The sequence below is a fragment of the Capricornis sumatraensis genome, chromosome 3 (genome assembly GCF_032405125.1).
Source record: "Capricornis sumatraensis isolate serow.1 chromosome 3, serow.2, whole genome shotgun sequence".
NCBI lineage: Eukaryota > Metazoa > Chordata > Mammalia > Artiodactyla > Bovidae > Capricornis > Capricornis sumatraensis.
Genome location: NC_091071.1, coordinates 14,720,397 through 14,746,946, shown reverse-complemented (window position 1 = coordinate 14,746,946; position 26,550 = coordinate 14,720,397). Strand labels below are relative to the sequence as shown.

The window sequence follows — 26,550 nt, the reverse complement described above, 5'->3', positions numbered from 1 at the left end:
CTAAGCCTCTTATGGTCATCATTTCATGACGTACAGTAGTCAGATCATTACACTGTATGTCTTAAACTCACACAGTGCTATGGGTCAATTATATCTCAATAAAACTGGGAAAAAAAGTTCAGTTCAGTTCAGTCGCTCAGTCATGTCCGACTCTTAGTGATCCCATGAATTGCAGCACGCCAGGCCTCCCTGTCCATCACCAACTCCCAGAGTTCACTCAGACTCACGTCCATCGAGTCAGTGATGCCATCCAGCCATCTCATCCTCTGTCGTCCCCTTCTCCTCCTGCTCCCAATACCTCCCAGCATCAGAGTCATCAGAGTCTTTTCCAATGAGGTGGCCAAAGTACTGGAGTTTCAGCTTTAGCATCATTCCTTCCAAAGAAATCCCAGGGCTGATCTCTTTTAGAATCGACTGGTTGGATCTCCTTGCAGTCTAAGGGACTCTCAAGAGTCTTTTCCAACACCACAGTTCAAAAGCATCAATTCTTCGGCGCTTAGCCTTCTTCACAGTCCAACTCACATCCATACATGACCACTTGAAAATCCATAGCCTTGACTAGACGGACCTTTGTTGGCAAAGTAATGTCTCTGCTTTTGAATATGCTATCTAGGTTGGTCATAACTTTTCTTCCAAGGAGTAAGCATCTTTTAATTTCATGGCTGCAATCACCATCTGCGGTGATTTTGGAGCCCCCCAAAATAAAGTCTGACACTGTTTCCACTCTTTCCCCATCTATTTGCCATGAAGTGATGGGACCAGATGCCATGATCTTTGTTTTCTGAATGTTGAGCTTTAAGCCAACTTTTTCACTCTCCACTTTCACTTTCATCAAGAGGCTTTTGAGTTCCTCTTCACTTTCTGCCATAAGGGTGGTGTCATCTGCATATCTGAGGTTATTGATATTTCTCCTGGCAATCGATTCCAGCTTGTGCTCCTTCCAGCCCAGTGTTTCTCATGATGTACTCTGCATAGAAGTTAAATAAGCAGGATGACAATATACAGCCTTGATGTACTCCTTTTCCTATTTGGAACCAGTCTGTTGTTCCATGTCCAGTTCACACTGACAGAAATGTTAGGATTATCAGAGCTCCTTTGTTCTGCCATCAAGATGTTATTACCTGGGACTCCCCTCGTGGTTCAGTGGTTAAGAATCCACCTGCCAATGCAGGGCACACGGGTTCTATCCCTGGTCCAGGAAGCTCCTACATGCCGTGGAGCAACTAAGCTTGTGCACCACAACTACTGAGTCCACGCTAGAGCCTGAGCTCCACAACAGAGAAGCCACACAATGAGAAGACTATGTACCACAAGGAAGGGCAGACCCCATTCACCGCAACTAGAGAAAGCCCAAGCACAGCAACGGAGACCCAGCGCAACCAAGATGTTACTACCCTATGCCTGCTTCTCTCTTCCATGTCCCACCCTTTGCAGGCATTGGCTAAAATCCTCCATTGATCCAAATCTTCCATCACATTGGAACTCCATGCCCAGTGTAGGGAGAACCAGAGGCTTTTGAAGAGAAGCATCTTCCTGACGGGGCTTCCTAGTTGGCACTAGTGGTGAATCTGCCTGCTAATGCAGAAGACATGGGTTTGATCCCTGGGTTGGGAAGTCCCCTAGAGTAGGAAGTGGCAACCCACTCCAGTATTCTTGCCTGGAAAATTCCACAGAGGAGCCTGTTGGGCTTATAGTCTATGGGGTCACAAAGAGTTGGACACGGCTGAGCAATTGAGCATATGTACACACAAACACACCTTCCTGAGTAGCTATGTGCCCGTGTGTGTTTCCACACGACAGAATTCAAATAAATTCTGTTCTGAGAAAACTCAGGGGTGAGGTAGACAGGTGTTCTTTTGAAGACAGAGAAGTGAGATGGATTGTTTGCAGCAAGAGGAAAGGCTGAAACTATGGAAAATCTGGTCAAACCCTGTGGGCGAGCATAGGGTAGAAACACACGAGAAATCTGAGGGTTTCTGCCCACTACATTTCTGTTCTCTTATTTCCATGGGGAAAAAAAAAAAAACAACTCAGGAGACAGACTGCAGATTATTCAGTTCCACTTAGCTTGGAAATATCAGACCTGAATTAAAACAGCTTTTGTCCTGGTTTCTCTAACCCGCTCCCCACAACCACCTCCATCCCCCGCCCATACATGATAGATCAGATGCAGCCTCTCCTATCCTACCATGCTTCTGGAATCTTCTTCAGCCCCTCTGAGCTCAGAGACAGAGCAGAAACTTATGGAGTCAGAAATGTCAGCAGTGGGAAGGCTGGCTGTTCTTCAAACCTCCCCAGACCACCCCTCTGCCCTTGACTGCCTGCCCTAAGTTTGACCAGGACTCTGAACACCCTGGGGGAGCCAAGTGGACAAAGCTGGATGTGACTGACTGCACTGAAGAGATGAGTAACTGGGCTGCCCACCCCTTCCTTGCTTATATCATCTCCTTTATGGTCATCCTTTTTTCTGGAAATGTCAAAGTCGTGAATCATTGAAATGGGGCTTTGAGTTTTAGACACCCTAAGGTCTTGGCTGGAGTCTCATAGCCCTCATCTGTAAAATGGGTGGGTTGAATTAAAGACGCATTCTGTTCTACAGTTTTATGATCCAAGTCTTCCTTACCAAAGGCAAGGTACCTTATCTTGGCTCTTCTCTGAAGCATCATGGAAGTATGTGAGCAGAGTGAGAGAGGGGATGGAGTCTTACTGGTCCAGGATTCTTATCTTATCCATCATCACCTGTCCAGGGTGAAATCCATGTCTAAGGAAAGAGAGTGACAGTAAGGTCAGGTTCAAGAGTGAGGTAAGAAATGAGAAGTCTCTGAATCTGGCTACAGAGGCTGTTGGTGACCCTGGAGTGAGTGGTCCCAGGGCAGTGGGAGAGGGACTCACTTACCTCACTTCAAAGAGGCCAGCCTTCTTTGAAGGCTGGTGGCCTCTGTCCATAACACTAGCCCCGAGTCTCCCAGACTTCTGGTTTGAGTCATTTCTAGTTGTCTTTTATCATCTTCAGGATCTGGGCCACTTCTCTTTTCTCTTTGTTGGGTTTTTCTGCCACCATTTCCTTCTTGGAATTGAACCCCCGCACCCTTGCTCACTTGCTCTCAAATTTCGTTCATGGCGAAAAATTCCAGGGGGCTTCCCTGGTGGCTCAGTGGTAAAGAATCCATGTGCCAATGCAGGAGACTCAGGTTCAGTCCCTAAGTAGGGAAGACCCCTTGGAGAAGGAAATGGCTACTCTCTCCAATATTCTTGCCTGGGAAATCCCATGGACAGAGGAGTCTGGCGGGCTATAGTCCATGGGGTTGCAAGAGTCAGACACGACTAAGTGAATAAATGACAAAAACCCTCACTCACTCACTCTCAAATTTTCTTCATCACCAAGAATTCCAAGGCCCTTCTCCAGCCATATTTTGTCTGAGGTCTCTCCAGGGCTGCTCCTCTCTCTGGGTGATATTGCTGCCCCCGGTCCCTCCCCACTGCCCTGGGACCACTCACTCCAGGGTCACCAACAGCCTCTGTAGCCAGATTCAGAGACTTCTCATTTCTTACCTCACTTGTGTCCCTTGACGGCAGCCTGTGAAGTTGTTCACACTCCTTCTCTCCAGGCTGCTTTTTCACTGTGTCCCTCTCTCTCTCTTTCTTTTCTGAAGATTTTGTTAACGTGGACCATTTTAAAAGTCTTCGTCGAATTTGCTACAATATTATTTCTGTTTTATTTTGTAAGATTTGTTTACTTATTTATTTATTGGCTGTGCTTGGTCTTCGTTGCTGAGCGGGCTTTTCTCTAGCAGCGGTGCACGCGCTTCTCGGGGTGGTGGCTTCTCTTTTGGTGGGTCACGGGCTCTGGAGCATGCGCGCTCAGTAGCTCAGTAGTTGTGGCACATGGGCTTGAGTACCTGTGGCCCAAGGGGCTTAGGTGCCCCATGGCATGATCTTCCCGGACCAGGGATCGAACCTGTTGTCCCCTGCATTGGCAGGAGGATTCTTAAACATTGGACCACCAGGAAAGTCCTATTTCTGTTGTTCACACCCTGATCTTTTGGCTGCAAGACATGTGGCATCTTAGCTCCCTGATCCGGGATTGAATCTGCACACCCTCCGTTAAACACTGGGCTTCCAGGGAAGTCCCTCTTCTCCTTTTTGAACACTTTTCTTCCCAACCTTCTTCAGCTCCTTGTGGCCATCAAGGGTGTTTTCCTGGGACCCAGGCCAGGCCCATTTTTCTCCTTCATTTTCACTCCCATCAGGATCTCACCCAGCACTTCTGCTGATGGTTCCAGAACTCGTTTCCAGCCCAGGCTTTTCTCCCAGATCCAGCCCCACACACCCTTCATGATGTGGCGGCTTCTCCACTTGGAAAGTCCGCTTACCTAACACAGTAATCATCATAGCATAGTAAGCTAAGGCTTCCCTGGGGGCGCTAGTGGTAAAGAACCCGCCTGTCAATCCAGGAGACGTAAGAGACGCAGGTTTCATCCCTGGATTGGGAAGATCCCCTGGAGGAGGGCATGGCAACCCACTCCAGTATTCTCACCTGGAGACTCCCCATGGACAGAGGAGCCTGGCAGGCTACAGTCCATTGGGTTGCAAAGAGTCGGACACGACTGAAGTGACTTATCACTCATGCAACAGTAAGTTGCTGCTGCTAAGTCGCTTCAGTCGTGTCCGACTCTGTGCGACCCCAGAGACAGCAGCCCACCAGGCTCCCCTGTCCCTGGGATTCTCCAGGCAAGAGTACTGGAGTGGGGTGCCATTGCCTTCTCCGAACAGTAAGTTAACCATCAATAATAAAAGTTCACAAATACTCTTCTGAGCATTTTCACACTTACTAACTCAACTGCCCCAACAACAATAGGAAGTGTGTATTTTTATTATCACCTCGTTTTGCAGAGGAGGAAATGGTCAGAGAGAGGTCAGAAGAACCTAAACTTTTTTTAACTTTAAAAAATTTTATTTTTTTTTAGTTTGTATTTTTATCAGTTATTCTTAGGCACAGTCAAATTGTTTCACAAGCTTTGCTATGAAAAATAGCTGTCCTTTATCCTTCCCCTCCACACCTTCCTCTCTGGGAGTAGTTATTTTCAATGAAAGAGGCCAAACTTTTATTTTTAAATTTTAATTTGTTTTTATGATTTTCAAAAATGTATTGGCATATAGTTGACTGACAGTGTTGTGTTAGTTTCGGCTGTACAGCAATGTGAATCAGTTATACATATATCTACTCTTTAAAAGATTCTTTTCCCATATAGGTCATTACAGAGTATTGAGAAGAGTTCCCTGTGCTAAACAGTAGGCCCTTATTAGTTATCTATTTTATATATGGTAGTGTGTATATGTCCATCCTAGACTCCCAGTTTATCCCTCCCCACCCCTCCCTTTACCCTTGGTAACCGTAAGTTTGTTTTCTACATCTGAGATTCTATTTCTGTTTTGCAATTAAGTTCCTTTGTACCATTTTTTTTTTTTTTAGATTCCATATATGAGTGATAGCACATGATACTTGCTTTCCTCTGTCTGACTTCTTTCATTCAGTCTGACCATCTCTAGGTCCATTCATGTTGCTGCAAATGACATTTCATTCTTTTTTATAAACCCAAACTCTTAGAACAACATATTTTGGTTCCCTTAACACGGAAGTTGGCTGCACCCCCCACCCCTCCCCCTCCAGCTCAGGGACTGTCATCGGCGTCCACGCCTTACGGACCAGTCAGCCTTCAGTTCGTCCCCACGGCCACCAGTTCACCCAGAAGCCCTCATCACCTCTCTCCTGACCAACCCGTCTCCAACCAGCTCCCAAGGAATCCATGCCCCACACAGCCCCTTTTTCTCGTTTTCTAAAGCTCAAATTTGAAGATCTCAGTCTTTGCAATTTGCTTCTATGCCTTCCTCTGTCCTCAAGATAAAAAACTGACAGGCCTTAAGGGGGCTTTCCAGGCCTGAGGCCTGCTTCCGCTTCCCCCACCTCCCCGACTGACCACATCTTTTGCCACTTCCCACCTCCTACTCTCTGGTTTCTACCACTGATGTCCTAAGAAGCCCTCTTATCTCGTGTCTCTTCTACATTTGGCCACTCCTTCTGAAATATGCTCCCTTCTGTTTAAGTTGCTTGCAAGACTCAGATCAAGTGTCACCTCTTCCAGGAAGTTTTCCTGAAACTTCACACCCTTCCAATCTGAATATGGTACTTTGTGACCAATAAGTATCTTCTCCTCTCATAGCAATGTCTTGGCTGTTTACATGTTTGCCTTCTCCACTGACACCAAAGCTGGGGCCTTGTGCTTTGTGTTTTCCCATTCTGCTGAGAGATGGCTTGCACAATCATCCTCAGATTCGATTTGTTGAATAAGTGATAAACAAATGATGAATGAATACCCACTCTGCCTTCCTCCTAGGGTCCAGAGGTTTCTAGGTCCAAAGTGGAAGATTCTTCCCAGAGCCTCTCTTAGGGGTCTGAAGACACCCTGGCATCTACCCTTTCCCATCCCCTGGTTCACTGACATTTCAAGGTCAGGGGGAAACTTTCTTCTGTACAATAAGGGAACATGGGAGAGGTGGGGTGGGGCAGGAGATTTGCATCCACCCCAGCCTAGGTTGCAGAGACAAGAGAAGCAAGTCATATCATCTCTGCTTAGAAAGACTCCTGGACACAGTGTGTGTGGGCTGCCTGAACCTTTCTCTGCTTATTTCAGTTGTATTCTCCACCCCCAACCTCTGAGTCATGCTGACGACTTCCCTCCCTACGTCTGGCCTCCTGAGCCTCTCTCTGCTCACTGGCTTCCTTGGCATTTTGGTCCAGCTCTTCCCTTTGGGGCTCAAGTGCTCTGATGCCTATGTCTGACCTTCTTATCATGACGGTGACCCAGGTTTTTCTCTTCCTGTTGATGGGTAAGCCAAGGGTCATGATGGGGAGGAGAGGATGGGGGTAGAGCTAGGGAGAGAGCCAAGAATGCACTTTTCGAACTCAGACTTTAGTGGAGGGATCTGGAGTTACACCAGGTTGAGGATCTGGGGTTTGTGGAGGTCAAGAGGATACTGAATCAATATTAGGGGTGTTCAAGAGAAAATGCTGGAAGACAGGCCAGTTGCCTGGACAATGCAGAGGTGTCTGAAGTAGGCAGAAGAAGTCAATCGTGTACTCTGTCTGCCACATCTGTTCGGCCCCAAGTTTTCCTGAATTCTCCTTCAAGGGAGCCCTGAGGGAGGTATGGGGAAAGAGGTCTATTTGGGCGTTGCTCTGTGCAATGGAGAAATGAAACTTGGTAGCAGACTAGTGGAGGAACAGCTATCTCTGGACCATCTGAAGGAGGCAAACCGAGCTGAGAGAGGCCTGAGCCTGGGGGTCCAGAAGCTCAGGAGATGCTGGGGCATTATGCCTGGAGGGGATAGTGGGGGGAGGTAGCCTGGGAGCCAGGAAGATGGAGAAGGTGGGAGACCCTTCCTCAAGGCTTATCTCCCCGCCTTCCTTCCCAGCCCCGGTGTCCTCTCTCTGCTTCAACTTGGACATGGAGCAACCGACAACCTTCCGTGTGGACAGCCCTGGGTTTGGACACAGTGTGGTCCAGTATGCCCAATGGTGAGGACAGCGTGGTGCCTCTGGCTTTTATCAACTCCTTCCCTGCACAAGGCTGGTTTCTCCCCACATCCCTCCCTCTATTCACAAACTTTCCTGTCTGCTAAGTCGCTTCAGTTGTGTCCGACTCTGTGCAACCCCATAGACAGCAGCCCACCAGGCTCCCCCGTCCCTGGGATTCTCCAGGCAAGAACACTGGAGTGGGTTGCCATTTCCTTCTCCAATGCATGAAAGTGAAAAGTGAAAGTGAAGACGCTCAGTCGTATCCGACTCTTAGCGACCCCATGGACTGCAGCCTTCCAGGCTCCTCCATCCGTGGGATTTTCCAGGCAAGAGTACTGGAGTGGGGTGCCATTGCCTTTTCCGCTCCTCTGTCTACCATGGCAATTTCCCCTAAGGCTATGAAGAACTGGACTGAAGAAGGGCTACCTTGCCATGTCAATGACCACAGCTAACTTCATTTTTTAATTGAGCAATCACTAAGTGCCAGGCAGCTTTGGACGGGCACTGATTTCATCCTCACAGCAACCATATGATGTAGGAAGCCATCACTCAACAAATGTTTACTGAGCACCTATTACTATATGTCTCAGGAGCCAGACATACACTAGAGAATGAAAGAAACCAAAATCTCTCTCATGTGGAATTTAGATTGTTATGAATCTCCACTTTACAGCTGAGGAAACAGGCTTAGTGAGGGAAAGCAAACTGGCCAAGTGGCAGTCTGGCTCCAGCATCCATGATCTTAGCTGCCGTGTTCTTTTCTCCCCCCAGGCTGGTGGTTGGAGCCCCCCAGGAGGTAAAGGCTGCCAACCAAACAGGCGGCCTCTACTGGTGCGACTACAGCATGGGCCGGTGTGAGGCCATCCCCCTGAAGGGTGAGTGGCTGCCCATGGCTGGCACCCACGCTCAGGATCCCATGCTCTGAGGGTCTGTGGGGAACACAGGAGACTCACTCCCTGGCTTCAGCTCTGTCTGCAGACCCTGAGCCTCAGACAGGCCTCCTGACCCTCCCAGTCTCCCCTCCCATCCCACCCCTGTGCCCCCATAGCTCCATCAAGACCTGAAAGCTCCCTTCACCTGTCAGACCTCCTCATCTCCCAGAGTTGAGGTGCCCCCGCCTCCTCTGACCTGAAGGTAACCATGCATACACCTGTGTCCTAGTGCCTCCAGAGGCTGTGAACATGTCCCTGGGCCTGTCCCTGGCAGCTACCACTGACCCCTTTCAGCTGCTGGTGAGTTGCCCTGGGTCACGGGAGCATCCTGAGAGAATGCATGGGGATCTAGGGCTCTGGTGCTGGGGGTCTCACGGAGGGTGGAGGTACTGGGACGGGAGGGTGCGACAGTAGCAGGGACAGCCCTTCCCACCAAGCCCCTCTGTCCCCAGGCCTGTGGCCCCACTGTGCACCACGAATGCCGGGAGAACACGCACTTGACCGGGATCTGCTTCCTGCTGGCCTCCCCGTTCCAGCAGGTCAAGAGGATCCCGGCTGCCCTGCAGGGTGAGTGTTTGGGGCCACTGAGTCCTTTGAGGAACCTACACACATCCGACAGAGGCTTGCCGTAGGGCCAGGAATGCTCTTACCAGAGTGGATAAACCAGTGGGATCCGGAAAAAAAAATTCCGCTGGAGGGCACAGTGATTCCAAACATGCCTGGAGAGGTCGCCACCTGCTTTTACACCTGCCTCATCACTATCCCAGTGCAGGGGCTTTCTAGGGCCTTTCTCTCTCTGAGCTTCGATGCCCTTGTCTGTTTGATGGGAATAATAGCACACCAGACACTGTGAATAACATCGATGGTCCTCGGCCAAGGTTTAGCACAGTGCTTCAGCGGCGAGGGCTCAGTTTATGCCAGCTGCTACAATTTTGAGAGTGAAGGACATTTATTTTCACCCATTGTACCCTGTGGTATATAACCAATTGATTTGTGCAGCAGGCTGGGAAAGGGAGATGAGGATACAGGCAGTCTGAGCAGTGTGCATGTATGTGTGTGTGTGTGTGTGTGTGTGTGTGTGTGTACGTGTGTATATGTATATGTATGTGTATGAGAGTGATGTGTATATATATATATATTTATGTGTGTTTGTGTGTATGTTGTGCATATGTGTGTGTTTGTATGTGTGTGTATGTGTGTAATGTATATGTGTATTTGTGTGTGTTGTGTGTATGTTTATTCATCTGTGTGTATGTATATGTATGTGTGATGTTTACATGTATTTGTGCATGTTGTGTGTATGTTTGCATGTGTGTTTGTGTGTATATGTGTTTGTGCATGTTGTGTATGTTTGTGTGTGTTGATATGTGTGTGCATGAGTGTGTGTGTGTATTTGTGTATGTTGTATGTATGTTTGTGTTGTGTGTGTGTATGTGTGTGTGTGTGATATATGTGTATATGTATACATGTGTGTGTGAGTACCGGTTGAGGACCCGGCTTCCCCTGTGCTGGTGGGGATGGGGGATGAGGAGGTGAAACAGTAAGCTTCTCAGACACCACCTGGGGCAGACCAAGACCCCTTCCTGGTTCCACATTCACATTCAGGCCCTTGCGGAGACTGACATCCGGGACCTTGACTGGGGCGCCCCTCCCGGCACCTCCTAGGCCCCTGGGCTTCCACCAGGACACCCTTCTTTCTGCTGGGAAGCCTCAGGGGCAGAAGGGGGAAGCTAGGGGCTAGACAGGAATCTCCATCAGAGAGCCAAGTCAAGCGGGACTCCTTCTTCTTCTTTTTTTTAAAAAAATATTGATTTAGTATTTATGTTATTTTTGTCTGCCCTGTGTCTGCTCAAGAACTTTCTCTAGTTGTGGCGGGCGGGGGCGTGGCGGCGGCGGGGAGGGTGGGGGCGTGGCGGGGGCGTGGCGGGGGCGTGGCGGGGGGGCGGAGGGTTGTGCTACCGTCTGTTATAGTGTATAGGCTTCTCAGTTTCAGTGGCTTCTCTTGTGGATCAAGGGCTGTAGGATGCACCGGTTTCAGTAACTGCGGTGTGCAGGCTTAGTTGCCCCACAGCATGTGGGATCTTCCAGGACCAGGGATCTAACCGTGTCTCCTGTATTGGCAGGCAGATTCTTAACCACTGGTCCCTCAGGGAAGTCCCCGAGCTGTCTCTTCTGAGGATGGATTTTGTTTAAATATTTAACAGAAGTAGTTTGGTGCTGACCCCGAGCCAGGGGCTGGAGCAGTGTCCTTTTATTGCTGGACAGTGGGGACGGTGGGAGAGAAGGTGGAGAAAGGCCAGGGGGCGGGGCACGGACAGTCGAGGTAGAAGGAGGGGCCCCAGCATCTCACCATCTGGACTGGACGAATTGTCACTTTTTTATCAACCAGGTGTGAGCAGCTGAATCACAGATGTGGCCTCTTTAGAGACTTTGGGAGACCGAGGGATCCTGTTCTAGGCAGGAGTCAGGGCAGCTCCTGGGAGGGAAACTCCTCGTCTTGTGGCCAGGAGACCCGGGCTTTGTGAGTGTCCCTCTGGGGACTGGTGTCATCTCCTCCACCAGAGTGCCCAAGACAGGATCAGGACATCGCCTTTCTGATCGACGGCTCAGGCAGCATCTCCTCCAGCGATTTTAACAAAATGTTGAGCTTCGTGAAGGCCGTGATGAGCCAGTTCCAGCGTCCCAGCTCCCAGGTGTGCCCTCAAGGGCGGCAAGGCTGGGGTGTAGCCCCGCCCCGCCCCGCCCCGGGAGAGGCTTGTGGGAGGAGCCTCGAGGTGGCGTTGCCTCGGCCTGACCCCCAACGCTGCTTGGTTCTCCCAGTTCTCCCTGGTGCAGTTCTCCAACCGGTTCCAGGAGCACTTCACTTTCAAAGACTTCGCTACCAGCTCAGACCCACTAAACCTCCTGAATTCCGTCTGGCAGCTGCAAGGGTGGACGTTCACGGCCTCAGCCATCCGATTCGTCACGTGAGTCCTGACTCCTCCCTGGTCCTCCCCTAAAGCATCTGAGTCTTCCTTCAGGGCCCTATCTGTCTCGGCGAGGAAGGGAGAGGTGGGCACTGAAATTCAGTCCGTGGTCTCCCGACCAAGCCAGGGGCCTCTGGGTGGGACAGAGCATCCCCTCGTTCTCACAAAGGCATCAAGGGCCAAGCAGCGGCTCTGTTCACTGGCCTCTGGACCCTCATCTTCTCTGACAGAGATCGACTGCTCAGTGCTGCTTACGGGGCCCGAAAAGACGCCTCCAAAATCCTCATCGTCATCACTGATGGGGAGAAAACAGAAAAGGTGGATTACAAGGAGGTCATTCCCCGGGCTGAGGCCGCCGGCATCATCCGATATGCAATTGGGGTAGGATGGGGGGATTCCCTTACTCTACCTCGTCCCTTCAAGTCCTCTTAAGGCACCTTCCCTTTTAGGACAGAAGCCCCCAGCTCTCTTAGCTTTCTTTTGCCTTCAGGATGAAAGCTTTGTCCCAGCCTGGGGGACTTTCATCCTTTTCCTTAAACGCCTCCATGCTGTCTGAGCCTCATTTCTCTTGCCTGTTCGCTGGCTGTAATTATATTAACCTTGCAGGGTTACTGGAGGAGCCCAGCATCCAGCAGGCATGTTATAGTTCGGATTATTTTCACTGAGTTGGTCTTTGCTGGGGACAGGTGGGATCAGCATTTCGATACAGAAATTCCTTGCAAGAATTAATCGACATTGCCTCCACACCCTCTAAAGAGCATGTATTTCAAGTGGAGAACTTTGACGCTTTGCGAGACATTCAGAAACAACTGAAAGAGAAGATCTTTGCCATTGAGGGTAAGTCAGAGATGGAACTACTCGTTTCAGAAGCCCTCACCTATAAATCCTTTTTTATTCTAGAGCCTGGACTCCTTTGTCATGGGCCAGTTCCTCTCTTTGGGTATTTAGTCTCCAACATGAGATCCTCTCGGGCTTCCTCAGTGGCACAGTGGAAAGAATCCGCCTGCAGTGCAGGAGCCACAGAAGACGTGGGTCTGATCCCTGGGTCAAGAAGATCCCCTGGAGGAGTGCATGGCAACCCACTCCACTATTCTTATCTGGAGAATCCCATGCACAGAGGAGCCTGGCAGGCTACAGTCCATGGGGTCCCATAGCGTCGGACATGACTGAAGCGATCTAGCACATAGCACACACATGAGATCCTCTTAAAGCTGAGATTCTCCTTAAACCTGGCAAAGCTTGTCTTTCCCCCATAGAACCTAGGTGTCATACCTTTCCTCAGGTACGCAGACCATAAGCAGTAGTTCCTTCGAACTGGAGATGTCTCAGGAGGGCTTCAGTGGTGTGTTCATGCCTGTGAGTGGGGCCCCTTTCAGCCCGTTGATGTAGGGTTAGGCAGAGATGGAGGAGGGAAGGCAAGAGTGGATATCTGATGAGTGGGCGGAGTCAGTGGCAGGCATTTCTTCAGAATAGGCTGTCTTCTTCCCACCTGCTCACCCTGGAATCCTTTCCTCCCAGGATGGACCAGTTCTGGGGGCTGTGGGGAGCTTCAGCTGGTCTGGAGGTGCTTTCCTGTACCCCCAAAATAAGACCCCCACCTTCATCAACATGTCCCAGGAGCACGTGGACATGAGGGACTCTTACCTGGGTGAGACAAGGCTGTGTTTGGGGGCTGGGCAGGAGATGGGCTGCCTGGGAAGGACAGGGGCCTGGGGCTGGGGGATGAGGGGACAGGGGTGGGGAAGCCTCGGTGCTGACCCTGGCCCCTTCAGGTTACTCCACAGAGCTGGCCCTTTGGAAGGGGGTCCAGAGCCTGATCCTGGGGGCCCCCCGCCATCAGCACACCGGGAAGGTGGTCCTCTTCACCCAGGTGTCCGGGCAATGGAGGCCGAAGGCTGAAGTCACAGGGACCCAGGTTGAGTGTGCAGGGGGTCTCCAGGGGTAGAGAAGGAGGAGAGGAAGGGGGTGCAGGGCCTCTGGGGGAGGTGTTGGTGTCTGGGGAGAGGCGGGACTTGGCCCAGGGTATGCCCCTGGCAGCGGGCAAACAGGGTGACTCCTGACTCTGCCCTCCAGATCGGCTCCTACTTCGGGGCCTCCCTCTGCTCTGTGGACGTGAATGGAGATAGTAGCTCTGACCTGGTCCTCATTGGGGCCCCTCATTTCTACGAGCAGACCCATGGGGGCCAGGTGTCCGTGTGCCCCTTTCCCCAGGGGGTGAGTAGTGATGAGACCTGCGCTGGGTGGGGTCTGGCTGTGGGATGGAGGGGTCCCTGGGGTAGGACCTGACACCATTCTCATTCTGCAGAGGACTAAGTGGAAGTGTGATGCTGTCCTGCGAGGGGAGCCGGGCCACCCCTGGGGCCGCTTTGGGGCAGCCCTGACCGTGCTGGGGGATGTGAATGGAGACAGGCTGGCGGATGTGGCCATTGGGGCCCCGGGAGAGCAGGAGAACCGGGGTGCTGTCTACCTGTTCCACGGAACCTCAGAACTGGGCATCAGCCCCTCCCACAGCCAGGTGAGGCTTGGTCACAGTCCCTTTTGCCACAAAACCTGGCACCTTTCTGTCTTCGACACTGCCACCTGGAAAATTCTTCTTTCCCTCATCTTACCTCTTTTGCCTAGAACTGGGTACCTAGTAGGCAATCAAGCAAAATCTGTGGAGCTTCAGAATGGAAACATTGGTTATTCTTTAATTTGTATAGACGGATTCTTGGTGGCTCAGATGGTAAAGAATCTTCCTGCAATGCAAGAGACCTGGGTTTGATCCCTGGGTCAGGAAGATCCCCTGGAGAAGGGAAAGGCAACCCACTCCAGTATTCTTGCCTGGAGAATCCCATGGACAGAGGAGCCTGGTGGGCTACAGTCCACTGGGTCACAAAGAGTTGTACATGACTGAGCGACTAACATTACTTGGTATGGTGACTTGATACTTTCTCCCTCCAAGTCTTCTAATCCCCTAGCAGTTTTACCCTGTACATACACCAGGCATTAGCAAAGACATTTTAAAGATGAAATCTGGGGCATGGAGAAGAGAAGTGCCTTGACCTGTCCAAGGTTTATAGTGGATCAAGAATCGTGGTGAGGGAGGTTCCAACCTCTTGTCTCTGACCACGTGCTCCACCTCTATCTGGCTCGCTTTGCCAATCGGTTTAGTTCTGGGAACCTCAGCCTGCCTGTCCACCTACCCCCTCGTCTCCCTGGATGTCATGACGTTATTGTCTCCTGCCATCAGTAATCCTGCCAGATACCCGTAGGCAGGAGCCCTTCACTGGATGGGGGAGGCTGAGAAAGGAGGGCAAAAGTTAAGGAAGTCTCAATTAAAAAAATAAGCAAAAGATCTGAAAAGACTTTTCTTCAAAGGTGATATACAAAGGATCAATTTGCACATAAGAAGATGTTTAGCATCACTAGTTATCAGTCATCAGAAAGTAAAAACCACAATGAGACATCACTTCACACCTACTAGGATGGCTGGAATCAGAAAGACAGATGATAACAAGTGTTGATAAGGATGTGAAAGTATGTGGCATACTCAACCACTATAAGTGGGACTGTAGAATGATGCAGCTACTTTGGAAAACAGCTCTTCAGAAGGTTAAACTAGAATTACTGGGTGACCCGGAAGTTCCACCCAAGAGAATTAAAAACAGGTCCATACACAAAAAAATTACACATGCTTGTTTGTATTAGTGTTATATGTAACAACCAAAAGGGGGAAATAATCGAAATGCCCATCCAGTGATGAACAGATAAAGAAAATGTGGTATACCCACACAGTGGCATATTATTCAGCCATGAAAAGAATGAAACACTGACGCATGTTACATGTGTCAACACAACATGCTATAACATGCTACCACATGGACGAACCCTGAAAACATTATGCTTAGTCAAAGAAGCTAGATCCATCAAAGGACCACATATTGTGTCATACTGTTTACATGAAATGCCCAGAACAGGTAAATCCACAGAGTCAAAAAGTGGATTATTGGTTGTCAGGGGCAAGGGGTAGAGGAGAATGAGGGACATGGGGGTGACTGCTAAGGGGCCCTTCTAGCCCTGATGCTCACCATGATAAAGTTACTGAGTAGTGATCATACACCAGGTGCTGCTCTAAGAACTCCATAAATTAGTTCATTTGGTGCTCTGAGGTGTTATCATCCTAGATGAGGGATGAGGAAACTGAGGTACAGAAAGACTGACTCCTGGCTTAAGATCTCATGGCTCATAAGTGAAGGAGCCAGAATAGGAACCCGAGATGAACTAGCCAGGTGAATGACTGAAAGTCAGGTCGCCAGGCCAGCCTTTCCAGCTCCCTTCTTCATTTATGTCCTAGAAATCTTTTGTCTCTACTCACTATTTCCCTACCCCCACTCCCTCTTTTTAGGTACTTCTTTTTTTACGGCTCACTCCTTCATTCTGGCTCCCTCATCCCCTCTTCCCTGTTCCTCTTATTGCTTCTGTTCAGCTTTTCTCTCCCTCAACCCGACTTGGGTTTCCCTGGTGGCTCAGTGGTGAAGAACTCACCTGCTAATTCAGGAGAGGCGAGCTGGATCCCCGGGTCAGGAAGATCCCCTGGAGAAGGAAATGGCAACCCGTTCCACTCCTCTTGCCTGGGAAATCCCATGGACAGAGGAGCCTGGTGGGCTATAGCCCATGGGGTCGCAAAAGGGTCAGACACGACCGAGTGACTAAACGATAACAACCTGATTTGCCGCTTCCTCTCCGGCCAGCGGGTCACAGGCGCCCAGCTCTCCCCCAGCCTCCAGTATTTCGGGCAGTCGCTGAGCGGGGGTCAGGACCTCACCCAGGATGGACTGGCAGACTTGGCCGTGGGGGCCCAGGGGCACGCATTGCTGCTCAGGTGAGAACACATACCTGCTGGATGGTCCCAGGTCTGCGAGGACACCATCCTCTCTAACCACCCTCCCTGGTTGTCGTCCCGGAACCAGAGGCTTGTCCTCAGCTCAGTGTTCTGCCCACAGGACCAGACCTGTGCTCAGGATGTGGGCGAATATTCACATCACGCCCGCGGAGATCGCCAGGTCTGTGTATGAGTGTGAGCCGCTGGCGACCTTTCCCCATGATCTGGGCAAGGCCACTGTCTGCCTGCGTGTTTCCCAAAGTCCCAAGAACCAGCTGGGTGAGTCGTTTGCCCCCGATCCAAGATGACCTGCCCCTGGGAGTCCCCAGGCCTAGGGCTCCTGTCTCCTCCCTTGCCCCTTGCCCACTTGGGGAGTTCCTCTTTCTCTCTCAGCCTTTTCCATCCCCCAGTTTCCCCTACAGTTAACCTCCAAAGCATTGTGACCTTTGACCTAACCCTTGACCCTGGCCGCCTGAGTCCTCGTGCCGTCTTCCAAGAGACGGGGACTCGGAATCTGACCCGTGTTCGAGAGCTGGGGCTGAAGCAGCACTGCGAGGCTGTGAGGTTGCTCCTTCCGGTGAGGGGTCCTGGGGAGGGAGGCGACTCTGAGGCTGGTGGGGGGTGGTGGCTGGGCAGGGATGCAGGGATGTGTTCTGGTCCTCGCCTTGGCTCTGCCCCCAAACGGCAAGTGGAAAGCAGAAGGGGCTTAACACAGGTTAGCTGAATAACTGAGGGAGTGAAGGATGGATGAGGTTGGCTGCATCAGCAGGAGGCTACAGGGCTGGATTTCAGGTAGAAGCCTGAGGCTGCTTCGGAGAGCCATGGGGCATTGGGCTGGGATTCTTTTATCCAGCCACTGCTCTGAGGCAGGTCCTGTCCTCGACACCAGGGAGCCAGCAGAGGACAAAATGATCGTGGCCACGGGGAGCTATGGGGGAAGATCAGAAGCAAATCAAATTCCTAGATAATAGATGTTGATAATATTCCTACATAATAGATAATAGTGATGAAAGAGAGATAAAGCTGGAGAGAGAACAGAGAGGGTTTCAGGGGGCTATGGAGAACAGTCTGGGGAGACCCTGAGTAGAGTGAGGGAGCCCGTGGGAGGCTGGGGGAAGGATACTCAACATAAAGGACAATCACAGCAGCAGTTCCACGTGCAGATCCTGGCGATGAGCATTTACGAGGGGCTGTGGGTTGGTACCATTGTTACTGCATTTTACGAATGAGGAGACAGGACCCAGCTGGTGGCTGCGAGGGTGCGTTTCTTGCTTCCTCCTGTATCCATCCCCCAGGACTGTGTGGAGGACTCGGTGACCCCCATCATCTTGCGTCTCAACTTCTCCCTCGTGGGCAAGCCCATCTCGAGCCTAAGAAACCTCCAGCCTATGCTGGCAGTGGACGCCCAGAGATACTTCACAACCTCTGTGAGTCCTGGGGTTGGCCTTTTCCAGAGGGGTTGGAGGGGGTGGACTCTAGATCTTGAGGGAAAACCCTGCTTTGCCTTCCCTCTCAGCTCCCCTTTGAGAAGAACTGTGGCGCGGATCACGTCTGCCAGGACGACCTCAGCATCTCCTTTGGGGTCTCAGAGTGAGTGTCCAGCCCCTTAGACCCACCCTGGTTCCCCAGGCCCCCTCCTGGAACCCAGGGCTGCTGTCCCTGGCTCTTCCTAATGTCTCTACCCAGGGCTCTGGACCCAGACACACTGTCCCTGTCTCTCGCCCCACTTCCCCGCTCTGCATTTCACCCCCACTCCATTTTCAGCCTCAGTCACAGAATCACCTTCTCGCCTCTGCCCCAATGCTAGCTTGAAGACCCTGATGGTGGGGAGTAACCTGGAGCTGAACTTGAAAGTGAGAGTGTGGAATGATGGCGAGGACTCCTATGGAACCGCAGTCACCTTCTTCTACCCTCCAGGGTTGTCTTACCGACGTGTGACCGGGGGCCAGGTACTGTCCCCTCTGGGGAAGGAAAGGCTGATGGCAAGGGGCCAGCAGAAACTCCTGTGTTGGGTTCAGTGCTCAGGCAGGTCTTCATCTGTTTAGCATTCTTGAAAGCCAAGAGGGCTGGACTGATCATGGTTAGATGGATGTGGTTGTGTTTGCTGTGGCATGCCTCAACTCATTCTGTGTTCAGCTCTGAGCTTGGCATTTTAAGAATGACAGTCAGGAATCAGTTCCCAGGAGGATGCTAATGTGAGAACCGCAGGGACCCTGCCTTCTATTTTTTTGTATTCTGCATGGTATAACTATTTCTCTTTTAAAGGAGAACATATCTCAGCCTTCAAATATTTTAAAACACTGTTCTGGGGAATTCCCTGGTGGTTCAGTGGTTACAATGCAGGATTTTCACTGCCATGGCCCAAGTTCAATCCCTGGTCGAGGAAAACTAAGATTCCAAAAGCCTTGTGGCTCAGAAAATAAAATAGAAAAGAAAAAATTAAATAAAATACCGTCCTGTGGAAGAGTGAGTTGGATTTATTGGTTACTGTAGATGAGAGCTTGGCACACTTTATCCATAAAGGGCTGCTAAGTCGCTTCAGTGGTGTCCGACTCTGTACGACCCCAGAGACGGCAACCCACCAGGCTCCCCCGTCCCTGGGATTCTCCAGGCAAGAATACTGGAGTGGGTTGCCATTTCATTCTCCAATGCATGAAAGTGAAAAGTGAAAGTGAAGTCGCTCAGCCATGTCCGACTCTTAGCGACCCCATGGACTGCAGCCCACCAGGCTCCTCCGTCCATGGGATTTTCCACGCAAGAGTACTGGAGTGGGGTGCCATTGCCTTCTCCAATCCATAAAGGACTAGAGAGTAGATATTTCAGTCTTGTGGGCCACACAATGTCTTCATTCTTGCTGATCTAAAGTGAAAGCAGCCATTGACAATATGTATATAAATGAGCATGGCTGTGCTCCAATAAAACTTTGTTTATACAAATTGGTGCTGGGCTGCCATATGGTAATCCCTGTTCTAGAAGACAGAACCAGGGCCACAGGGAGTCAAAGAGAGATTTTTAACAAATGTTTTATTATGAAAAATTGTGTTAAACATTTACAAAAGAAGAGAGTGGTTCAACAAACCTCCTCCTAAATTATTGCCCAGATTCAATGATCATCAGCATTTTGCTACATTGTTTCACCTGTTTTTACCCTCTCTTGGTTTAAATATTTTAAAACGAATCCCAGACACCCTGTCATCATACACCTTTCTGTTTCACTGTTCTGGACAGTAGAACTGTCTTACATGACCCCATAGCCCTGATCACACCCAATGAAATAAATAATTTCTTGGTATTTAGACCATAATCAAATTTCCTTAATTGTCTCACATATATCCTTTTAAGTGGTTTATTTGAACCAGCATTTAAACTAGATCCACATTTTATGCTTGGTTGTTCTCCCATGTGTCTCTTAAGCCAGTCTTCCCAATGGAAGCTTACTTTGATCAATGCATGAAGAAATACATGATGAATGTATTTCTAGGAATGTTTGTCTAGGAGTTTGTCTAGGAATGACAAACTCCGGCTGCCTTGTGAGGGTGAACACCCTGTCACTGGAGGTACTTCTAGACATACCAACTGGATGCCACGTGTGGACCTTCTTTGGATCCGGCTTTTATTGGCTTTTTGAAAATATTTATTTACTTGGCTACGCTGGGTCTCATTTGTGGCATGTGGGATCTCTTAGTTGACGCGTGGGAACTCTCAGTAGTGGCATATGGGCTCTACTTCCCTGACCAGAGATTGAATCCAGGCCCTCTGCGTTGGGAGTGTAGAGTCACAATCACTGGACCACCAGGGAAGTACCAGATACTGCTTCTAAAAATGAGCTATAACATTCACATTTTTGGATACAATTTAGAACATGACTTGGATATCAGCTGATCTTAAGGAGTTTTTGTTAATTTTGTTGAGTCTTGTGCTTATGTTAAAAAACACCCTTATCTGTTGGTGGTATACAGTGAAGTCTTTCCAGATCAAAAGTATGTGATATTAGGAAAGTGAAAGAAAGAAAATGAAGTCGCTCAGTCGTGTCCGACTCTTTGCGATCCCATGGACTGTAGTCCACTAGGCTTCTCTGTCCATGGGATTTTCCAGGCAAGAGTACTGGAGTGGGTTGCCATTTCCTTCTCCAGGGGATCTTCCTGACCCAGGGATTAAACCCAGGTCTCCTGCATTGCAGGCAGACGCTTTACCCTCTGAGCCACCAGGGAAGCCCTGTGATCTTAGGAATGTGCTTTAAATAATTCAGGGGAGAAAAAGTGGAAAACAGGTGAACAAAACAGAGTAGAAAAATGTTGGTAATTTAATCTGAGTGATGGGGATATGGGGTGGATTTTTGTCTTTCCACTTTTGAGGAGATTTGAAATTTTCATAATACAAATCTTTTAAAAAGAACTGTGAATTTAAAAAGGGGGAAATGCTATTAACAATAAATCTGGGATTTCTACCTTAGGATGAAGTTTGACCAGATAGTGTTTAAGGATTAAAAAAAATATTTTAAGTCACACCGATTTCTTTATGTTTGGCTGTGCTGGGGCTTCATTGCTGTGGGAGGGCTTTTCTCTTGTTATGGTGATCGGGGGCTACTCTCTGGTTGAGGTGCTTGGGCTTCTCGTTGCAGTGGCTTTTCTTGTTGTGGAGCATGGGATCTAGGGCGCCAGGGCCCAGAAGTTGTGGCTCCTGGGCTCCGGAGCACAGACTCAGTATTACATGGGCTTAGTTGCCCCGAGGCATATGGAATCTTCCAGGACCAGGGATCAAACCCATGTCCCCTGCATTGCAAGGCAGATTCTCAACCATTGGACCACCAGGGAAGCCCAAAAATTTAAAACAAAACATAACCTTAAGGTAAATTGCAGGTAACTGTCACTTCTGTATAGAGTTTTGTCGGGACACTAACAAGTTCTCAGCTGCCTTGGTTCATCCGTGCTTCCCCAGAACCATCTGCAGTCGCGATCCCTGCGCCTGACCTGTGACAGCGCCCCCGCCGGGACCCAGGGCACCCGAAGCACCCGCTGTAGCGTCAACCACTTCATCTTCCGTGAGGGCGCCCAGGTCAGCCTCGCTTCTGCCCTCTGTTCCTTCCCGGGCCCCACGCAGTCCCACTCCTTGGTGACCTCCTCCCATTTCTGCCTCCTCCCCAGATCACCTTCACTGTCACCTTTCACGTCTCCCCCACGGCCACCCTGGGAGACAAGCTGCTTCTTGCTGCCAATGTGAGCAGGTGAGCTGGGCCAGGCTCAGGGCAGCGCCCGCTCCCTTTCAGTCTCCTCCCCTGGGGAACTTGCCAGCTGGGATCCTCCTCTTTTTCCAGTGAGAATAACAGCCCCAAGACAAGCAAGACCGCCTTCCAGCTGGAGCTGCCCGTGAAGTATGCTGTCTACACCGTGATCAGCAGGTGCCACACCACGACCTCCAAGGGGTCCTTGCCCATCACGCTGTGGGGCGTGGGGAATTCTCTCTTTCTGTAGGAGCTGAACCTCTGCTGAGTTTGTTTGTTTGTTTGTTTTGTTTTGTTTTGACCGTGCTGGGTCTTCATTGCAGTGTTCAGGCTCTCTCTAGGTGCAGCTCACGGGCTTAGTGGCCCCATGGCATGTGGGATCTTAGTTCCCTGTGTCCCCTGCATTGGAAGGTGGATTCTTACCCACTGGACCACCAGGGAAGTCCCTCAAATTTAAACTTTATCACTACCCTTTCAATAAGTAGATGACACCACTAGCAGCACTTACTAATCAATCGAGTGCTTTTTGTGGCTGTTGATAACAATAATTATGATGTTATTATCATTATAGCCCACATTTAATAGAGGCCCCAAGACAAGCTGGGGTGTTTTGGAGGGGCCCTTCTTAGAGAAGGATGACACTTCAGAGTAGGAGTGGGGGTTTGAATTTCTGTGGTGCAGGTGAAGGGCAGGTGTGTAAGGAGTGGAGTGGGGCAGGGGAGGGGCAGGGAAGTGAGAGCAGCCCCCTGGTGAGGGGCCAGGCTGGGGACCAAGGGCAGCTTCGAGGTGTGGTTACACTGATACCCAGTGGACAGTCCGTGTTGGGCTCACCCCCACCACCTCCAAACTCCAGGCCTAGAAAAGCTGAGGAGGGAATTCTCTGGTGGTCCTGTGGCTAAGACTCTGAGGTTTCATTGTCAAGGCTGCAGGTTTGATCCCTGGTCAAGGAACTAAGAGCTCACAAGCAGAAAGGAAGAAAGAGGGGGTGGGGGTGGAGGGAGGGAGAAAGGAAGGAAGGAAGAAAGAAAGAAAAACTGAGAGAAGGGCACCAGGGAAGGCCCCAGGGAGCCAGAAGGGGTGGGTCCGGTAGACGTTCATCAGCAGCATCAGCCTGAATCTCCCTACGCCTTCGTCGTGTCCCACCTGCCCATCTGGCCTCCTCCGAGTCCACAGAGGCCTGAAAGGAAGACCCAGGCACAGAGAGGGCAGGCCCTGGCCCCCTCCCCCCGGGTCAGACAGAGCTCTCAGCAGTCCCTGTGACCCCAGCCCCCTGCCTGGCTGCCCTGGCGGTCTCCTCTCTGGACAGCCTCTGCAGGAAGCCTGCACCCAGCCTGCAGCCCAGCCCGGCTCCCTGAACCATCGCGTTACCCCAAGTCACTCCCGACCAGCCCGGGGGCCCTCTGACCACCCGTCCTGTCACACTCCCACCCCGAGTCTCCTCAGGAGGCCCTAACGGAACTTCTCATCCGCCCCTGCCTCCTCTCCCCACAGCCACGAACAATCCACCAAGTACCTCAACTTCTCGGCCTCACGGGAGGAGGGCAGCAGGGAAGCCCAGCACAGATACCAGGCACGTGTGCTGACTTGGGAACATGGCCTGGGGCGGGGGGCCCAGGAGCCAGAGATCCAGGAGGGCAGGGGGCTCAGCGTGATCTTGGCCCTCACTGTCCTCCATGCAGGTGAATAACCTGGGGCAGAGGGAGCTGCCTGTCAGCATCGCCATCTCAGTGCCCATGGAGCTGAACCAGGTGGCCGTGTGGAAGGACATAGAGGTGCTCAACCCCCAGGTACTCAGAAGGCTCTATGGGCGCTCCATTCACGCCCTCTCCCTGGACTCCCTGTGGCTTCTTTGTTGTTGTTCTTTAATGGCTCACTTGTGTCCTACTCTTTGCGACCCCATAGACTGTAGCCCACCGGGCTCCCCTGTCCGTGGGATTTTCCAGGCAAGAATCCTGGAGTGGGTTGCCATTTCCTCCTCCAGGGGATCTTTCCCGATGCAGGGATCGAACCTGCATCTCCCTCATTGGCGGGCGGACCCTTTACCACTGGGCCATCAGGGAGGCCCTGCCTGGACTCCTCGGTCTTCGTGAGTCCCTGATGACCCCTCACATGCTTTCTCCTTGTGCCTTTTCCCTAGAACCCCTCCATTCAGTGCTCTTCAGAGAGAACAGTGCCCACAGAGTCTGACTTCCTGACCCACTTTAAGAAGAAGCCTGTCCTGGTGAGAGGGCCCTGGGCGGTCCCCCACTGGAAGCCACACTTCCACACTTCCATAGAGGGATTTGATTCAGGAATACATATTATATCAGATGGATGTCTGCTGAACAGCCTGCTTGAGCTCCAATGTGGCAGCTCCTCTCAAATCAGACAGTTGAACGCTGCCTTCTACCTTCAAACCATCTTTCCCTGGCCTGACGCCACTTCTCTGTCTCCAGGACTGCTCCATCGCTGACTGCCTGAGGTTCCGCTGTGACATCCCCTCCTTCGGCATCCAGGAGGAACTTGACTTCATCCTGAAGGGCAACCTCAGCTTCCGCTGGGTCAGCCAGGTGTGTGATTCTAAGAGCAGAGTCCCTTCCCAGACTCAGGTGGAGCCTGATGTGTCTGTGCCTACCTCAAGCCAGGGCGTTTCTCTATCCCCGAGCCCTCCTGCCCATCCAACTACAGCTAGTTCCCAGCTCTCCCCTTCTCTTTTGCAGACACAGCAGAAGAAGGTGCTGGTCGTGAGCATGGCTGAAATCACCTTCAACAGACTTGTGTATTCTCAGCTTCCAGGACAGGAGACATTTTTGAGAGCTCAGGTAGTGACCATGTGGCAGGGAGTGGCCAGGCTGGTCCAACAGTTCCTGATGCTAAATCCATGATGCTGAGTGGGGGGGCTTGCAAGCCTGGAGAGAGGCAGGATGGATGGAGAGCCCCAGGCAGGACGGTTGTTCCTAAGCCCATGAGTCCTTCTGTATCCCACCCCTTGGAACGGAGCCTGATGAAGGAGGGGAGGGAGTTCAAGAGGACCTGGGAGGAGTCTGGGACCTCAGGAGTCCTGAGCCTTTCTGATGGGGTCATCTCCACTCCAGACGGAACTGGTGCTGGAGAAGTATGAGGTCTACAACCCCATCCCCCTCGTTGTGGGCAGCTCTGTGGGAGGACTGCTGCTCCTGGCCCTCATCACAGCCCTACTGTACAAGGTGAGTGTCTTTATCCTACTCCTGAGACCGCCAGCATTTGATCCCACTCTTTCTACAGTGTAAGAAAGAGCTCACCGTGGAGTCAATCCTGTGACCCCCAATTCTTCCTAAAGAGATCCCTTCCCCCCGTGACATCTGTTGTTGTTTAGTTGCTAAGTCGTGTTTGACTCTTTTGCGACCCCATGGACTGCAGCTCACCAGGTTCCTCTGTCCACGGGATTTTCCAGGCAAGAATACTGGGATGGGTTGCCAAATTTTTCTCCCAGGGGATCCTCCCAACCCAGGGATCGAACCCATATCTCCTGCATTGCTGGTGGATTCTTTACTGCTGAGCCACCAGGGAAGCCGCTGGTGACATCACCTGTCCCCAGTGGACTCCGTGTCTTTCTGTCTGATTCTCAAGCCTCCTCTAATCTGTCTCCATTTCTTTTCCGCTCTTCTTCACCTCTTTACATGTTTCCCTGGAAGGCAAATTAGAACGTGAAAGCCCTGGATTTAATGTTGATGCCACCACTGATTCTTTCCTTGGCCATCGGCATGTTTGGTTCATGATGGGTCTTGGTTTCTCATTTTGAAGGTGGTTCTACCCAGCTCACAGAACTATGGCAGAGTCTAAATGATACTGTTTATTGAAAGTTCCTAGTACAGTGCTGGGACATAGGGTTCCAGAGATGGTGATCACTGATCCCCTCCATCATCTCTTTTCTTCTCGTCCACTGGACTTCCTGATATTTTTTCTCCTTCCTCCCTAACAGGTTGGTTTCTTCAAACGTCAGTACAGGGAAATGATGGAAGGAGCAAACAAACAGACTGTCCCAGAAGATGAGACAGGAGACCCCCAAGTTGCCCAATAAGATACTGCCTCCCATTGTCTTAGAGAGGTTCCCTGGCCTTCTCACTTTTGCCCGATAAGAAACCACCTCCTGTTCTCCTTTGAACCTGCTCTCCCCTAAGAGATGTCCTAGACTTGTTACTGTCACCCCAGTCAGGCCTGATGGGGAAGAAGCATTGCAAGCGAGGGGAGCTGGGATCAACTGCTTTCTGTCCTTGGGAGGATGCAGTGTGTTTGCACAAATCACCTTGCCTGGGAGGAGGCATTGGTCTTGTCAAGGCTCCAACTGGAAATCCCAGGACAGGATCCCTGCTGTGCAACCTGAGGACTTGACTTGGAATTTCTACCTAGAAATCCATGGACAAAAGCCTCAGGCTCCAGTCTCTGTTCCTCCACTAACCACCGACGATCTTCCTAAAATACAGTACTAAACCTGGCACACATCCTCATCCATCCTCGGTGGTTCCCCCTTACTCACAGTGTAACTTCGGAACTCCCCAGCTTGTGAAGCAATACACAGATGCTTCTTACAAACCCTGGGATGTCCTGAAGATGACATCGTTTGCATATCGTTGGTGACTGGAGAGCACTTTGAAGTCCTCTCTCAGGCACCTGTGCCCCCAAATAAGGTGACTCTTATTATAATGCCACCTATCTCAGCATAACGGTCAATGTGGTGCCTGGTGCCGAGCTGGGGGTCAACACACAGCAGGCCATTCCCTGGACAGATCCTACTGCTGCCTCCAATAAGGTGCTCGGGCCACGTGGATGTTTCAATTAGAAAAACAGAAGGGGGGGGCAGTTGACCATGTGATTTGAGGGGAAGCCGTTCCTTCACCTCCACCCCGGATTATCACCCCATCCACCATAGGGTCCCAAACCCTTTTGAATTTGGAAGTTTGGGGATCTCCAGAACGACCAGTTATGATGAAATTCATTAAGCTGGGCTCCAATTTAGACCTTATGAGAACTGG

General features: G+C 50.9%; 1 protein-coding gene across 1 annotated transcript; it reads left to right on the top strand.

Annotated features, from left to right (window-relative positions):
• Window positions 1-6,851: 6,851 nt before the first annotated feature.
• ITGAX (integrin subunit alpha X) lies at window positions 6,852-25,819 on the top strand. The gene is made up of 30 exons (XM_068968130.1): window positions 6,852-6,888; window positions 7,474-7,576; window positions 8,348-8,451; window positions 8,738-8,808; window positions 8,961-9,075; window positions 11,071-11,201; window positions 11,329-11,474; window positions 11,705-11,855; window positions 12,161-12,311; window positions 12,757-12,830; window positions 12,993-13,122; window positions 13,247-13,389; window positions 13,548-13,688; window positions 13,780-13,989; window positions 16,208-16,338; window positions 16,460-16,617; window positions 16,761-16,915; window positions 17,634-17,765; window positions 17,855-17,928; window positions 18,146-18,287; window positions 21,277-21,393; window positions 21,483-21,562; window positions 21,653-21,736; window positions 23,051-23,129; window positions 23,239-23,346; window positions 23,697-23,780; window positions 23,995-24,108; window positions 24,259-24,360; window positions 24,634-24,744; window positions 25,500-25,819. The coding sequence occupies exons 1-30, from the start codon at window positions 6,852-6,854 to the stop codon at window positions 25,596-25,598; spliced, it is 3,477 nt and encodes a 1,158-aa protein (XP_068824231.1). The 3' UTR covers window positions 25,599-25,819.
• The last annotated feature ends 731 nt before the right edge of the window (window positions 25,820-26,550 follow it).

Excerpts from the sequence above, each read along its gene's own strand:
- ITGAX (XM_068968130.1), top strand. The coding sequence starts at position 6,852 with ATGACGGTGACCCAGGTTTTTCTCTTCCTGTTGATGG. Across the intron at positions 13,123-13,246 it reads CATGAGGGACTCTTACCTGG|GTTACTCCACAGAGCTGGCC; the intron begins GTGAGACAAGGC and ends TGGCCCCTTCAG. Across the intron at positions 18,288-21,276 it reads GACGTGTGACCGGGGGCCAG|AACCATCTGCAGTCGCGATC; the intron begins GTACTGTCCCCT and ends GTGCTTCCCCAG.